This window comes from Oncorhynchus mykiss, chromosome 1, assembly GCF_013265735.2.
Source record: "Oncorhynchus mykiss isolate Arlee chromosome 1, USDA_OmykA_1.1, whole genome shotgun sequence".
Classification (NCBI taxonomy): domain Eukaryota; kingdom Metazoa; phylum Chordata; class Actinopteri; order Salmoniformes; family Salmonidae; genus Oncorhynchus; species Oncorhynchus mykiss.
This window is the reverse complement of record NC_048565.1, coordinates 44,179,024-44,197,103: the sequence shown is the minus strand read 5'-3', so window position 1 is coordinate 44,197,103 and position 18,080 is coordinate 44,179,024. Positions and strand designations below refer to the sequence as shown.

At 42.5% G+C, this 18,080-nt stretch overlaps 1 protein-coding gene across 1 annotated transcript in view; it reads right to left on the bottom strand.

The window, feature by feature from the left end:
• LOC110523417 (cat eye syndrome critical region protein 2 homolog) overlaps positions 1 to 18,080 on the bottom strand; it is a 59,982-nt gene that overhangs the window by 18,784 nt on the left and 23,118 nt on the right. The window contains exons 2-7 of the mRNA XM_021602095.2: positions 6,229 to 6,323; positions 4,509 to 4,692; positions 4,106 to 4,233; positions 3,608 to 3,688; positions 3,391 to 3,449; positions 2,913 to 3,073 (exon numbers count right to left, since the gene is read on the bottom strand). Coding sequence (XP_021457770.2) covers positions 2,913 to 3,073; positions 3,391 to 3,449; positions 3,608 to 3,688; positions 4,106 to 4,233; positions 4,509 to 4,692; positions 6,229 to 6,323 — 708 coding nt within the window. The remainder of the gene's footprint in view (positions 1 to 2,912; positions 3,074 to 3,390; positions 3,450 to 3,607; positions 3,689 to 4,105; positions 4,234 to 4,508; positions 4,693 to 6,228; positions 6,324 to 18,080) is intronic.

Here is an 18,080-nt window from a genome sequence, read left to right as displayed (position 1 = left end):
TGCCGACAGAATGGCCAACAAACTTTTGACCGTCACAGTCCACAAGGACAGGCAGGCTGTGTTGGGTATCTATCGGACCCGATCACAGGGATGGCTAACGCGAGAGGTCCCGTTGATCACTACAGAATTACGTAAATCTGAATTCAGTTTGTGTTAATGCATAATAAGGATTGTGTCAACGTGCCTGGACATGCACTTAATAAGCTAGCTAGCTAGCTAAGCAGATCGCCATGTGACCTGTTGGCAAAGATTACAATAACTAACCCTTTCATCTGTGGTGGTAGCTCGGTAGCTAAACATGGTGCTAAGATATCAGATAAGAGCTAATGGCCAACGTAGCTAGCTAAAGTTAACTGGTTATCATTTTTTGGCATCAAGCCATCTGCTGATCTGACCAGCCACAATCATAACTGTAAATTGACAATTAATAGTTGGAGTAGATGATTGCCATAACAGGGAAAGTGTTCAAAAATGCCTAATTAAAAGGTTGGCAATAGGTTTAGCTCCCTAAGGGTCTTTCATGTTATGGACCAAGATAGCTGTAGATCAGCGTGCGTGTGTTTTTTTACTTTTCAAACTATGGGCAGATTGGAGTCATTCACACAAAACGTGAATCGTTTCATATTTTTTCTCTACCCTTGCGCTGCATGTTAGATATTATGCACATGTATGGCTTTGTAGAACATGTAATTGCCATTGAGCTAGTTCTTATAGTAGCAAGTAAATGATATGAGCGATGGAGAGATATGCGATGTGAAAAAGAGCGGCGATAAAACCTCCGCCTATCCAATTGTAGCAGTAGGATCAAGTTACAACCCGCCCATTTCTTGACAGATAGCTGAACGAGCCAATTGAGTTGTTCAGAGATGCGTCCTATCACGAAAAGTGACTAAAAATACTAGTTTCATTAGCATCTGTGATCACAAATCATTATGATGGACCCATTGGCATGGAATAGATGTTTTGTTATATTCTCAACTAACAACAGTGCCTATATAATGACATTCCATACAGGCATGACATGCTGGAGTGAAGAGTCTTTGCGAATGTTGTTGATCAGTAGGATAATAGGTCCCACATGAAAGGCAAACATATTGTCATGTGTAGCACCATAGACCCCACTGATCAGCAAAAACAATATCAGTAACTCAATGCACACACTCCTTTTGAATATGCATTCACCTATATTGCGAGTAGGCCGATGCATCTTAAACTTTAGTTTATTAAGAGATTTACCATTCAAATACAATTATTACCATAATGTTATGTAGTTTGGTAAAAACAAAGTCAAATGTATTGTTTTATTTAAAAATGCATGCATTAATGACTTTTTGTCATCAAATGTTTTTATTTAACCTTTTGCGTGTAGGGGGCAGTATTTTCATTTTTTGGCAAAAAAAACTTACCCATTTGAAACGGCCTATTTCTCAGCCCCGGAAACTAGAATATGCATATAATTGTCAGATTAGGATAGAAAACACTAAAGTTTCCAAAACTGTAAAAAATATTGTCTGTGAGTATAACAGAACTGATATTGCAGGAGGAAAATCCAAATCAGGAAGTGCCTCTTATTTTGAAACCTCGCTGTTCCTATGCATGCCTATCCTCCATTTAAAAAGGGATATCAACCAGATTCCCTTTTCTATGGCTTCCCTAAGGTGTCAACAGTCTTTAGACATAGTTTCAGGCTTTTATTTTGAAAAATTAGCGTGAAAGATCACATTGTGTAAGTGAATAGGTGGGGGCTCTCAGAGTGAGTTTTGCGCTACAGAGTAAAGCGGCCATTGCTTCTCCCGGTGTTATTGAAAAACCTACACACCCGGTTGATATATTATCGAAAATATATTTTAAAAACAACCTGAGGATCGATTATAAAAAACGTTTGCCATGTTTGTGGACACATATACGTCTGCGTTGTCGTGACCGCTCTTTCCTATGGATTTCTGAACATAACGCGACAAACCAACAGAGGTATTTTGGGTATAAAAATAATCTTTATGGAACAAAAGGAACATTTATTGTGTAACTGGGAGTCTCGTGAGTGAAAACATCCGAAGATCAAAGGTAAACGATTAATTTGATTGCTTTTCTGATTTGTGACCTAGCTACTTAATGCTTAGTGTACATAATGTTTTGTTATGCTATCGATAAACTTAAAGGCTTGGATTGCTTTCGCTGTCAAGCATAGTTTAAGAATCTGAGACGACAAGTGGACTAACAAAAGGCTAAGCTGTGTTTTGCAATATTGCACTTGTGATTTCATGAAAATGAATATTTTTTTGTAATATTATTTGACTCTGGGGCTATGCTATTCAGCGGTTGCTGACGAAAATGATCCCGCTAATGGGATGGGTAGCGTCAAGAAGTTAATGATATCTAAAATACCTAAAATATTGACCTAAAATATCATCCATCGGCTTCCTTGGTATCAGCACAAACAAAAAAATATCTATATTGGTCCTGCTCTACTGTCTAGCTATGTATACTCAAAAGATAAATGAGTATGCAATGTATTAAAAAGGGCAGAGTTTGAACAGTTAAAACAGTGTCAACAATCTCCGAGGCGACTCATTCCGCAGAAGAAAAACCATGTGACAAATGAGCACTCCCAGCCTCGACCGTCACTCCAGCAGAAACTGCACACAGGGCCACAGATGAGAGAGAGACTGGACAGTCCAGCTTTGGGCCCGGGGCTCAGAAGCTAGTGTTCTGGGCAAGCAGAGACCAGTCTGCCCTCCACACACCTGCAGCCGCACCATACAGCCTCCATTTCCCAATTCCTCCTGGAGGCAGCCATTTGAGACACTATGCCCTTACAGAGCACATCAGCTGACTGAGTCAGTGTCTGAATGAAGATTGATGGGTTGAGAAGGGGAGGGGGTGGGAGGAGACTAAGAAGAGAGCTGACTGACCTTGTGCTCGATCATGCTGCTGATCTCAGGGAGGAAGTTCTGGCTGATGATGCGGTAGAGGTGGCGGTCCTGGGGGGACGTTTTGTCTCTGATGCTCTCGGCCAGACTGGCCCACTGCTCCTCCGTGTCACACACCAAGGACCAGGCACCGCGCTCCCGGTCTGGACGGACGGACAGACAACATCATGGCCAATATACTCCGGACTCTGACATTGCTCATTCTGATATTGCTCATTCTGAGGGGGAGGGGATGTGTATGGTCATTGTATTACTAGATATGACTGCACTGTTGAAGCTAGAAAAATAAGCATTTCGCTGCACCTGTGATAACATATAGAAATCTATGTACAAGACCAATAAACTTTTTTAAAATAAAAAAAAATAAAAAATTAAACACAAGTCTCAATCGTCAGCATCGATATCAGAAGTTGGAGTCGATCTAGATAGATGTTTCTGATAGCTCTGCCTTTTTTCTCACCTGTGCCTGAGTGTAGACCTTCCAGTCCATTCTCCTTCTTCACTTCGCTCTCCACCTCACTGAAAAAACAACATGCCAGCCCATTCAGTATTTACCATCCACTCCGAAGCATTGCATGAATAAGGTCTGGGGAATAAAGGTGGTGAACGTCTCTGGAGACATTTGAGAGTGGAGAGAACACGAGACCACTAAGGACAAAGTTTGCTGCTGGTCTCACCTTAGCTGGATCTCCTCCACTTTCTTCTTTGGTGGTCTTCCCCTTTTCCTCTTCTCTGTTGGTTTTATCTCAGGGGCTTCACTACAGGGACAACAGAGTGAAAAACAAATAACCGGCCACACTTTAAATTACACAGGCCTTTTACCAGGGTAGCTATTACTGGAGTGACCCATATGATTAACCTCTAACAGGCTAGTAGGTACATAGTAATTACTATGTTGGTGCTCAATTTGTCCTTCGTTAGAAAACAGAATTAGCAGTAGGAAGTGCTACTGTTTACATATTACATACCTCATAGCCTTACAGAAACCATAGAGCATATATACACAGTAACACATAATATAATGCAGACAACCATACATTGAGTATCAGAGAATCGATACAAAACTGACTGGTTATATACCAGCATAGTGTTCACATTCTATGACCTCTGTGAATTACAGGCAAGCAAAACCATCCAACGTCCACAGCCGATGCCCGATGGTGCAACCCACTTACTCGAGCTGCTCCGCCTTCCTCTTGACCGGCTCCTCTTTGTACATGCGGGTACCATAGAAGTACCAGTAGAGGGCACCGCTCCCATCTTGCCCCAGCGGCTCCACGCGCAGGCTGTCCGCATCCAGGCCCTGGGATCAAACATTGCATGGATTAATGATGCATATTACAGTTCCACTTAATTAACTATGTCAGGTTAGACAGCACTTAAAAAACAAAAAAAACAAAAAAAAAACAATTAAGTCAGTCACCATCAACCGCATCCCAATAAAACAAATCACCAAAACTACAGGTACCAAAACATGTTTCCCCAGTTGACCGTTTACCCGTGCTAACTCTGAAACAGTCATAATAAAGGGAGTTTAAAACAGGTGCAGGCTTGCGGTACAAGGTGTGTGTGTAGCACCTTGAGCAGGTCAAAGACGTCTGCGGCGTCCAGGCGGTAGTCACACAGCCTGTGCAGCAGCTCCACCTGTGTGCGCGGGGTCAGCTCCTCAAAGGGCCCCTGGCGCAGGGGGTTGGGCTTCCCCTCCTCCAGCTCCCAGCGGTAGTTGATGATGTCGTCCAGATAACTGCTGAACGCCTGGGGACTAAGAGGGGCGGGACAGTGATTAGTCCCATATGCTAGTATGACAATACAGTAGTGAGGAGGGGTGGGTAATAGAACATCAGAGAGATCTACTGCAGTGAATTTGGTTGGTGTGGACTAGTCAAGGGTTCCCATACAAAATGTGAGAATTTAGGCCTAGGTTAATTGTTTAACCCATTCATGTCACATACGCATTCATCTCTTCAACTAGAAGTCATTCATTCTCAAACGCCTACTGTGTCAAAAGGTCAAAAGGAACATGTGCTTCGTATTGATACCAATCAACACAACAAAAGAAAAGCTGATTGGGAGATAGGGCGATTGCTGTTATTTTTGTCAAGCTACTACATAGCCCTTTAAAGAGTCCTTGGGATCCGACAATATGGCGCACCGCTATTCATTCACTTGCAAATGCTTGTCCTTACAGTGTGCTTTGTAATGAAGTGCATATAACCTCTCAATTTCAACAGGATGTCTATTGTGAAAGAGACAGTCAAGAAATAATTCAAGCTGCCATACCGTAGTGGTTCTGAAGAGAAAAGGAGGGGGAAAAGACAGCAATTTCTTTGCACTTGAGTGGGTTTGTTTCATTGTTCTTTTGGATGCTGGTAAATAAATGTTGGTTCCGGGTCAGATCTGTCTGATTAATCTGGAACCCTTCAGTTCCTGCTCAGACGAACAGAAACAAGGGCTCAGGGCAGGGGTGAGTGCCGATGCAACAACAGAAAAGAAAGGAGGAGAAAAACTAGAGAAAAAAAAATGGCTTATCTTGAAAGAGCAGTTTGCACTTTCACACAGCTGCAGGCCCCCCACTATCCCATCTCTCCCTTTCTCCTCCTCTGCCAACACCCCCACGCCCCTCCCCAGCTCCGCCGGAGCGTTTAACGCGTGCGGATGAAAAGGGCAGCTCTTTGAAAGGCCAGAGCCGAGCATCCACCCCCGGGATGCCAGCGGCTGTCCTGTCCAATAAGGCAGGTTGTCCTGTTACTGCATGCCTGGGTGTGGAAACTATCAGCCTTAACCTCCCACATCCCTCCCAAGTCACAGGCTGATAGGTGCCTACCCCAGTGGTGCTGATGGATCAAGAGCAGGAGAGGAGGTAGCGGTGGTGGGTGGGGGCCCCTTCAGGGCTGGAACATTTATTTCACTTTCCTTTGCTCTTCCCACTCCCTCTCGCTCACATTTAGTCATCAAGGAACTGCCCCCCCCCCCAGGGAAAAATCCGCCTAACCCCAGTTTCCTTTGTGAGAAGCCTCACTCAGTTGCAAAGGCTGATTTCAACACAAGCTGTGCACACTGATGTGCTCACTACTAAACAGGGTTTGTGACTCAAACTTCCCGTGTTTCAGGCCCATATGGCCCCTGGATGTTGTCACCAAGACTGGTCTGTTAGAAGGTAGGTAACAAGATGTGCTGCTGTGTGCTGGCGAGCTAAGAAGTTAGGCCTAGTTCTGAGGCCCTCTCTAGAAAGAAAAAGTATTAATATTGAACTCCCGTATAAATAAAGATTGAGGGAAACCCGGGGGGCACTACTTACGTGATGTCTGTGCGCTGGTAGCATCCTTGCAGCAGTGAGGCGAGGAGATCAGCCAGAAAGTCTGTGTCCTGCTTCTGTAGCGCCTCTTCCAGCTCCTACCACACAGAGAGAGAGACACAGCCAAGAGGTCAACCTTTGAGTTATATGGTGATCCACCTTTTAAAAAGGCACACACAAATCTCAGTTTTAAAGTCGGCATATAACATTTAATGGTTGGTGTTAGTCACAGGTCGGTGAGGTTAAAAAAAAGCATTACGATTCCAGAGTGATACGGATGCCCTGGAGTAAAACCATAGGTGGTGACGGGAATTTAGGGCTTCCAAGACACAGTTTGACATTTTCAAAGAAACAGGAGCTCTCGAAGCAAAACTTGTTTGAAGTGTGGATATTGGAACTAGTAACTTATATTGTGAGAGCCATAGGGGACCAGAATATTAGGCAGTATTCTAACGCGTCTAACACTCTTGATCATGACAAACAACCATACATAACGTGTGTACGAGGTAGGCTGTGCTTAGGGGACCTGTTTGAGTTGCTGCGGGAGGGGGATTAGTTGACATGTTCTCAGAGGAGTCCTTTCTGCCAGCGGTTGGAGCCGAGGTTCAAGTTCAACCCTGACCCTTCTCCTGCCTGGCATTGTGTGGCCGCCGTTTAGGGCTTATGAAGCGGCAGTAACCGGGAGAGCAAACTCTAAAGGCCCTCAAAGAGCCAAGGAGAGACAGCAGCAGGAGACTAATGCCACCGCACAGACCCACGCCCTCCCCTCCGCCGCTGACCAACCAGGCTACAGCACCACACACCATTACCCAGCATGCTTCTCTCTCTCCCCGGGATACCCAAAGGCCCTCGGCTACAGAGCAGAGGCGGGGGAGAGACAAGGGAGGCTGAGAGGGCAAAAAATGCTAATGAAAAGTGCTCCATCAACCAACTGTCCATTTCACTTAACCCCCCTTCCCCCGTTTCCCAAGATGCAAAGCGACCCTTCAGCATTGGCCCTTCCTCTTTAAAAAGGAATCTGCCTGCAGCTGACTGCCCCTCGGTCTCTAGCTAAAGAACTCACTTCCAAATTCTCTGCAAAACACAATCACCCCTCCACCTCCCCAAAAAGCATGTTGACAGTCCAGAATAAACTCAAGGGCAAGGAGGCCCATTTCATTGTGCAGCCTGCAGATTGCTGCCCCTCTAGAGAAACGGTGAGTGCCGGGTCACTGGGGGTCAGTCTCCACACCTCCCGGCTGTGGAGAGGCACAGAAGACAGGAGTCAACAGTCAGCAGGATGAAAAATGGAGGGAGGGAGGGGTTGAAAAACAGGATAAGATGATGTATCTGCTTTGGGGTAAAAACTACAGCTACTCAGGACTGGTTGGTGCTGCAACAGAAGCATGCAAGAGGGGCTGCCTGGGCTGATTATCGCCAAGTCCTATTATTCAAAACAGAGTTCATTAAGCTTCTTGAGCACATTTTAATGGCAAAAAAGCTATTGATCAATCTGCTTACAGTGGCAAATTAGAAAGATTCTAAAGGATCTAGAAAATAAATTTAATATGAAGAGCCTGGGAGGGGGAAGCTCACAACCCTGGGAGTGCCTGGAACTAGTGGGACAGAATCTACAATAACATGGTTAGCTCCTGGGAGTAGGGCTGTGGGGGTCATTCAATTTTGTCAGCTGGTGATTGTTAAGCAAATATTTGCTCGTCTCAGGGTAATTGACTGTCAATTAACATAAACACGTTTAGCATCTCCTGGCATCCACGCATAACCTACAAGCCACTGACGCAGACCTTTGGATTTAGATGTTTTAAAAATGTAGCTTTTCCATTTAATATAGCCTACACCATCACAATAAATCCTTTAGTTATTTTTGACAGGTCTAAAGAAACATGATATGAAGGAGATGTAGTTTATTTCAGAAGAACAGAAAAAGCACACAGTTGTCCTTATGTTAGGCCCCGATATGGGTATGCCTTACGGCTGTGGGCTACACTGGTTAATTTAGCAGACAAGATTTGCTTAGTATTTAATGGCATTTTTATTATGAAGAACACCGTTGGACATAGCTGAATAAAATAGAAAGGATATCTTCTCCAAACGGGATAGGTTTAGATCTTTAATACATTCTAAGGCTGCATGTTGTGGTGACTAAAGATGATCAGAAAAAAGTTGCAGGAAAAGGCATGAGCTCTGATTTGTTTGTTGTGCAGGCTGTACACACTTCATCAGTCTCTCATTCACAATTTGACAAGCACTTGATAATTTTCTCACCAGGCCTTGAATTTCCCAGCGGCATTCCCTTGTGTGGCGTAACACCGCCTAAAAAATTCCATGACTTTTGAGGCTAAAGGGGCTGAATATAACAATTATAATTAACTTCTCCCGGCTGCTATGTGCAGAATCACCTCTCACTCACATGGCTCTCAGATATCTAGATTCTTATTAGCCATTGCCCGTCACGTGATCAAGTCCTTCTCACAGGCATCTCAACTAAATAGTAGGCTACAAGTGAAGATCAACATGTCGGGGATGAAATTGCGCATTTCCTTATCAACTTTCAAGGCGCGTATTGAAGATATTAGAACTGTCCACATTTAGCCTACTTTGTCAGCCAACTAGATGAGAAGGCCTAACAAACAGCAAAAGCACTAGCCTGTCAATCTACATCCTCCATAGTGCAAAAGTTAACCTATTCTTGTGTGAGAAATAAATATAGCAGGCCTAGCCTATAGAAAGGTGATGGCCTCTTAAAAAGAGGATCCCATCAAAACAGTTCTCACACAAATGCATAGCCTATAGAAATGTTGTGCAACATGAACTCATGAAGTGATTTGATTTTTTAAAACATTTGCATTTATGTCAGAGTGATTAGAGGGACAATAGAGTGCGGAGTACCAGACAGTTAGCAAGTTTGGTCGGCTACTAATGACCATCAGCAGCATCAGAGCTTGGAGACCTAGTTATCGTGACTAAACGGTCATCTGGAATTTGACTGCAGTCATGACTCGTGAACGCCGGTGTGGCGGTAATACGGTCACTGTAAAAGCCCTAACTGATAGTGTGGCTGTGTGTACATGTGTGCAGTTGCGATGCGCACATGTGCATCAACCACCCAATCAAAAAGGCACTTTTCTAGCCTCAGTGCCATTTCCGTCATAGAACATGGGGCTCTTTCAACAGATACGCTCACAGTGTTATGATAGCACAGGTACAGTATGTGTACATGTGCAATAACAAAAACTTGTGTGTAGCCTTGGGAAAGAGAGAGTGTAAAAGTGTGTGTGTACAGGCTTGTGAACAAAAGTCTGTGCCCATGTCTCAGGAGACCAGGAAGTGCCAGGGAGAGTGACATTATCTCAGTGTCCTCGTCGACAAGGGGGAGACCAGAACCAACAATCCTCCATGATGACCCTTACAGTAAGTTTGTAGGCTCTTCCCCCATTTCAGTATGTAAGGGTTATCATGGAGGACTCTTGATTCTGATCTCCCCCTTCCTGTCGACAGGAGGACATTGAGATCCCGTGTCACGCTTCCTGGCACTTCCTGGTCCCCTGACAGCCAGCCCCTGGGCCAGAGAGGGCCCATCAATCAGGGGCAGGCTGCACTTTGATCACACTTCAAACCTGGGGCCGGCTGGGAGAGCCGGGGCCCAGTCCAGTGGAGCAGCCCTGGATTAACACCACCCGACTCCACCTTTGAAGTGCCACTCGGCAGCTCAGATGGCAAAGGATTGGAATTAATGTGGTGTGTGCCCAGCATGGCGGAGATCCCTCTGTGGACTCACCGTAAAAAATGTTAAAAAATAAGCACACACACACACAGCTTTAAGGGCCGTGAGGGACACTCACTGCAGCGCTCATGCAAGGAGCTCACACAGATCCCCGCAAATACAAAGTGAGGACACGCCTCGCTCCCCGAAGCGCGCGAGCGCAAATGTCCCGATGATCTGTGCATGGTACAGATATCCATGGTCTAAGACAAAGATATGCCCATCTCCATCTTTGTCCAAATCTCAGAGGGTTGACAGACTTATCACGAGGCACTAGACAACAGGCTGGTAAACACTCCTCAAGTGAGTCAAATGCTTGAAGGATGATTGGAGGGTGAGTCAATGCTAAGTCAAAGGTGTGTTACATCCTCTAAAGCACTCAACCCCCTCAGGCCTGTCAGTGGCTCTGCTGTAGCTTGCTAAACTGAGGGTAGGGTAGTGTAGCTGGCCTGGCTCACTGTCAGAGCAGGAGAGTGGAAATGAGAGTGAGGAGTAATAAGAGTGTGCGAGTGTCAGGGTGGAGCTGGACATTTGACAGGAAGCATTTCAAAATTTGACATATAGGCCTAAGCATTGGGTGCGTAACTATATGGCGTCCACACACGGCGTAATTCATCTTAACAGAACATGCCACTTACCGAATTCCGATGCGCATCATGATTTTAGAATAATTGACCAAATGTTCTTGCTCAGCCAACAGCAAAATCACTAGCCTATTTCAATCTAATGTCTCCCATAGAAAAGTTTACCTATTCTACTGGTCAGCTTGTCGTTCTGTGTGGAAAATAAAATAGCTTATTCCAAACAAACTCTGGGACAGATCCCAAATGTATACAACCAGTACATCAAAATAACTTTAAAAAGCATCGAGGCTGATGCAACAGATCAGAACCTTAAAAACAGTGGTCACCAACCGGTCGATCACAATCTACCTTAAAGGCATTCCTAGTCGATCACCAAACATTTCTGTAGAAAAGCCTCCATTAGAATGTATGTTGCGCTGTTGGTGGTAGGTGTACTGGATTCAGAAGCCATGTGCACCAGGTAGGCAAATGTTCCCATTGTGAACTATTTCATTTGTCTGAAAAGACAAACCCTGCCTACCCGGAGGACCAGGAGATCGCTGGCCAAATCGGATAGCTCATATCCCAGTGACTACAGATTCCATGACCTAGCCACAGCAAAGTTTGATAGTCTACTTGAGATCATAACTTTAAAAACCATGACCAGAGATTGCGGTGTTCAATGACAGTCTAAGAGCTGCTGTTTTTACGAGTGAGTTTATGTTTTTGATCTGTTGAGCTCTACATCCCTCCGCTGAGACTAATGCCTGGGAAAATGGTTTTTTGAATGGTCAAAGCACCGACCTTCTGACCTAAAGATCACTGACATCATGATTTGACCTAGTTTCTCCCCCCCCCCCCCCCCCCCCCCCCCCCCCCGGCTTCCCAATTGTCTTGAAAGCACCATCAGTCCAGTAAAATAAAAAAGCAAATTTTAATTTATGCTCAGCTGTGCCTCAACTGCTACACCGAGTGATTCACTTTGTTACCAAAACTCGAGATTTGAAATATAATATGGTCTGAAGAACAATATTGGCAGCATATAGCCAATATGCTGTGATAACGTATTAAGCCTTCTGCACAAATATTATCCCTACATAACTGTTTTTAATTAGGTTACTGTTACATTGTCAGGCACGTAAAAAAAAAAAAAACATCTGAGCGGTAGATCTCGGGTTGCTTTTTGACTGAAAGTGATCTTGACTCAGAAAATGTTGTGACTCTGGCTTAAAATGTTGCAAAAAAAATTACATTATAGCTGCACCGCAACGTGCATATGGCAGGCCGCAACGCGTGAATGTTCATTCCATAATGCAATTGGCGGGAAAACACAAGGCTTGGGCAGATTGTCAAACCGACCTTATGCCATACCAGGATATTCGGTAGTACCGGGACTGAACATAGGGGGCGCTATTGTAATCCGGCAGTTAGCAATGCTAAAGAGCACATGTAAAATCAAAGAGAATAACTAAATGCTAATAAGCGCATTGGAACAATTATTTTCAGGGTAGACATCCCAGCGCATAAAGTTATACAAGTAACTCAGATGCTACTCTTGGTTTGCTGCGTGCACAAAACAGACAGTAAACCTATTGATCCAGAGCATTTAGCACATTTTAGACAGTTAACTTAATAGTTAAGATACCTAGCTGGCAAATATTTATCTGTGAATCCCATACTGCAACTACATTGAACAAAAATACAAAACACAACAATTTAAAAGATTTTACTGACTTCAAATTCATATAAGGAAATCAGTCAATTGAAATAATATTCATTAGGCCCTAATCTATGGATTTCACATGACTGGGAACACCGATATGCATGTTGGTCACAGATAACTAAAAAAATATATATATAAAAAGGTAGGGGCGTGGATCAGAAAACCAGTCAGTATCTGGTGTGACCACCCTTTTCCTCATGCAGCACAACACATCTGTCGCATAAAGTTGATCAGGCTGTTGATTGTGGCCTGTGGAATGTTGTACCAATCCTCTTTGCGAAGTTGCTGGACCTTGGCGGGAACTGGAACACTGTCGTACACGTTGATCCAGAGCATCCCAAACAGGCTCAATGGGTGACATGTCTGGTGAGTGTGCAGGCCATGGAAGAAAGGACATTTTCAGCTTCCAGGAATTGTGTACAGATCCTTGTGACAGTGCCATTCATTATCATGCTGAAACATTATTTAATGGTGTTAGATGAATGGCACGACAATGGGCCTCAGGATCTTGTCACAGTATCTCTGTGCAAATGACCATTGATTAAAACAATTGTGTTCCTTGTCTGTAGCTTATACCTGCCCTTACCATACCACCACGGGGCACTCTATTCACAACATTGACATCAGCAAACCCACCCACACAACGTAATCTGATCGTTACAGTTGAAACTGGGATTCATCCGTGAAGAGCAAACTTCTCCAGTGTGCCAGTGCCAATAGAAGGTGAGCCATTTATCCACTGATGTTGGTTACAACGCCAAACAGCAGTCAGGTCAAGACCAGGATGAGGACAACGAGCATGCAGATGAGCTTTCTTGAGACAGTTTATGCAGAAATGATTCTGTTGTGCAAACCCACAGTTTCATCAGCTGTCCGGGTGGCTGGTCTCAGACGATCCCACAGGTGAAGAAGCCCAATGTAGAGGTCCTGCTCAAGTGGCCTGCGGTTGTGAAGCCGGTTGGACGTACTGCCAAATTTCTTAAAATCGACATTGGAGGCAGCTTATGGTAGAGCAATGAACATTAAATTCTCACAACAGCTCTGGTGGACATTCCTGCAGTCAGCATGCCAATTGCACACTTCCTCAAAACTTGAGACATCTGTGGCATTGTGTTCTGTGACAAAACTGCACATTTTAGGAGTGGCCTTTTATTGTCCCCAGCACAAGGTGCACTTGTCAAAATCGGTCACAGACATATTTAATAGATGTTATTTCAGGTGTAAAGAAAAGCTTGTGTTCCTAGCTCCAACAGTGCAGTAGCATCTAACAATTCACACACAAAAAAAACACACTAAACGTAAAAGAATAGAATTAAACAGTATGATCATTACATTCTTAACTTCTTGACGCAACCCATCCCGTTAGCGGGATAATTTTCATCAACAACCGCTGAATTGCAGAGCGGCACATAAAAAAAAATAAAAAAAAAATATATATATATATATATATATATATATATATATATATATATATTTATGAAATCACAAGTGCAACATAGCAAAACACAGCTTAGCTTTTTTTTAATCCACCTGTGAAAGCAATCCAAGCATTTGTGTAAGTTTATCGATCACTAGACAATTTTATGAACACCTAGCATCAATGTAGCTTGGTCACGAAAATCAGAAAAGCAATCAAATTAATCGCTTACCTTTGATGATCTTCGGATGTTTTCACTCACGAGACTCCCAGTTACACAATAAATGTTCATTTTGTTCCATAAAGATTATTTTTATATCCAAAATACCTCCGTTTGTTTGGCGCGTTATGTTCAGAAATCCACAGGCTCGAGCGGTCACGACAACGCAGACGAAAATTCCAAATAGTATCCGTAATGTCCACAGAAACATGCAAACATTTTTTATAATCAATCCTCAGGTTGTTTTAAAAATATAGAATCGATAATATATCAACCGGTACTGTCTCTTTTTCAGTAGGAGGTAGAGACAATGGCTGCCCCACTCTGTTGCGCAAGCAAAACTCATGCGAACACCCAGCTATCCACTACGCGATGTTATATTTCTCGCTCATTTTTCAAAATAAAAAGGCTGAAACTATATCTAAAGACTGTTGACACCTTGAGAATGTGATAGGAAAAGGAATCTGGTTGATATCCCTTTAAATGGAGCGAAGGCAGGCTATGGAACATGGAGCTTTAAAAATAGAAGCCACTTCCTGGCAATACCAGTTCTGTTATACTCAGACAATATTTTGACAGTTTTGGAAACTTCAGACTGTTTTCTATCCTAATCTGTCAATTATATGCATACTCTATCATATGCACCCGAGAAATAGGCCGTTTACTTTGGGAATGTTATTATTCCAAACATAAAAATAGTGTCCCCTAGCTGAAAGAGGTTAATCAGCTTCTTGATATGCCACACCTGTCCGGTCGCTAGCCTCCCACCTCGCCAACAGCCAGTGAAATTGCAGGGCACCAAATTCAAAACAGAAATCTCATAATTAAAATTCCTCAACCATACAAGTATTCTACACCATTTTAAAGATACACTTCTCGTTAATCCAACCACCATGTCCGATTTCAAAAGGACTGACGAAAGCAGAACATATTACGTTACCTCAGCAACTAGTCACAGAAAGCATTCAGCCATTTTCCAACCAAAGAGAGGTGTCACAAAAAGCAGAAATATAGATCAAATTAATCACTAACCTTTGACGATCTTCATCAGATGACACTCCCAGGACTCAATGTTACACAATACATGTATGTTTTGTTCGATCAAGTTCATATTTATATCCAAAAACCTCAGTTTACATTGGCGCCATGTTCAGAAATGCCTCCAAAAAAATCAGGAGAAATTGCAGAGCCACATCAAATAACAGAAATACTCATCATAAACTTTGATGAAAGAGACATATTTTACATAGAATTAAAGATAAACTTGTTCTTAATGCAACCACTGTCAGATTTCAAAAAAGCTTTACGGCAAAAGCACAATATTCAATAATCTGAGAACAGCGTTCAGGCTCAAAAGCAAGCCATACAGTTACCTGCCAAATTGTGGAGTCAACAAAAGTCATAAATAGCATTATAAATCTTCACTTACCTTTGCAGATCATCAGAATGCACTCCCAGGACTCCCACAAGAAATGTTTGTTTTGTTCGATTACGTACATTTTATGTCCAAATACCGCCGTTTTGTTCACGCGTTTAGTTCACTATTCCAAAGGCACAAGCGCAAAATCTAGATGAAAAGTCAAGAGTTCCATTACAATTTGTAGAAACATGTCAAACGATGTTTACAACCAATCCTTAGGGTCTTTATAATAAATCTTCAATAATATTTCAACCGGACAATGGCGTATTCATTAGAGGAAAAAGAAGGCACGGCGCGCACAGTAAACAACTGATTGGCCACAGCCTAGTCCACTTGTTGAAACAGCTCTTATTCGACCCCCTTCCACAATAGAAGTCTAAAACAACTTTCTAAAGACTGTTGACATCTGCTGGAAGCATTGGGAAGTGCAATCTGGCCACAGACAGAGCATATTGGATAGGCAATCACTTAAATGAAACTTCCTGGTTGGATGTGTCTCAGGTTTTTGCCTGCCATATGAGTTCTGTTATACTCACAGACATCATTCAAACAGTTTTAGAAACTTGTGTTTGTGTTTTCGATCCAATACTACTAATAATATGCATATATTAGCATCTGGGACAGAGTAGCAGGCAGTTTACTCTGGGCATCTTATTCATCCAAGCTACTCTATACTGCCCCCTGTCAAGTTAACAGGGATGTTAATAAATATATGCAAACAATTGATGGAAATAAGTTTGTGCTTATGGAATATTTTTATCTCATCTCATGAAACATGGGACCAACACGTTACATTTTGTGTTTATATTTTTGTTCCGTGTAGAATAGAGGTTGACCGATTAAATCGGCATGGCTTATTAATTAGGGCCGATTTCAAGTTAGCATAACAATCAGTAATCTGCATTTTTGGACTCCAATTACATTGCAATCCACGAGGAAACTGCGCGGCAGGCTGACCACCTGTTATGCGAGGGCAGCGACAAAAGGACCTTGTGGTTGCAAGGAGCCAAGGTGAGTTGCTAGCTAGCATTAAACTTCTTATAAAAATTTTCAAAAAATCTTCACATAATCACTAGTCAACCTAGTAATATCAACCATGTGTAGTTAATTTATGTGCAACGCAGGACAAGCTAGTTAACAGGCACCGCATCACAGCCTACTTCAACTTTGCCAAACGGGTGATGATTTAACAAAAGTGCATTACCGAAAAAAAGCACAATCTTTGCAAAAACGTACCTAACCATAAACATCAATGCCTTTCTTAAAAGCAATACACAAAAGTATATATATTTTTAAGCCTGCATAATTAATTAAAATAAATGTATGTTAGCAGGCAATATTAACTAGGGAAATTGTGTCACTTCTCTTGCGTTCAGTTTGGGCTGCCTGGCTCATTCCTAACTGTTTACTAATTATGACATAACATTGAAGGTTGTGCAATGTAACAGCAATATTTAGACTTAGGGTTGCCGCCCGTTCGATAAAATATGGAACAGGTCCGTATTTCACTGAAAGAATAAACATTTTGTTTTCGAAATGATAGTTTCCGGATTTTACCATATTAATGACCAACGGCTCGTATTTCTGTGTTTATTAGATTATAATTAAGTTATGACTTGACATTTGATAGAGCAGTCTGAGCGGTGGTAGGCAGCAGCAGGCTCGTAAGCATTCATTCAAACACTTTCCTGCGTTTGCCAGCAGCTCTTAGCAATGCTTGAAGTACAGCACTGTTTATGACTTCAAGCCCATCAACTCCCAAGATTAGGCTGGCAATATTAAAGTGCCTATAAGAACATCCAATAGTCAAAGGTATATGAAATACAAATGGTAGAGAGAGATATAGTCGACACATCATAATTCCTATAATAACCACAATCTAAAACTTCTTACCTGGGTATATTGAGCCACCAGCTTTAATATGTTCTCATGTTCTGAGCAAGGAACTTAAACGTTAGCTTTTTTTAACATGGCACATATTGCACTTTTACTTCCTTATCCAACACTGTTTTTGCATTATTCAAACCAAATTGAAAATGTTTCATTATTTATTTGAGACTAAATAGATTTATGTATTATATTAAGTTAAAATAAGTGTTCATTCAGTATTGTTGTAATTGTCATACATAACATACACATATAAATAGAAAAATGATATATAAAATATATTAAGCCCGATTAACCTCTTGGGTAGGGGGCAGTATTTTCACATCCAGATGAAAAGCGTGCCCAGAGTAAACTGCCTGTTACTCAGGCCCAGAAGCTAAGATATGCATATAATTGGTAGATTTGGATAGAAAACACTCTAAAGTCTCAAACTGTTAAAATGATATGGCAGGCGAAACGCCGAGGACAAACCATCCAAAAAACACAATTGTCAAAAGCGCACTGCACATGCCAGCAGTTTCGATTGCTAATATGACTAATATTGGGACTTTGGCTACTGGACAATGACAAAAAGTTGATTTGAAAACCAGTAGAACATGGCTACTGGTTTCAGTAGAAATAGGCTACTGGTTTCAATGGCCTATGGAAGTCTTTATTAAATAATTGCCTCCACTTTAATAAGAGGATTTTGTCTCAGCTACTTTGAAGCAAGGTAAGAAATGCCTCATAACATTAAGTAAAATGTTAAGGTTTCACACAATTAAGTATACGTTTTCAAAAAGGCATTATGCTTTCAGCTCACATTGCAAAGTGGTGTGATGCCCTGAAGCCTGCCTACCGTTGCCTAAGCACTTGAATGGTG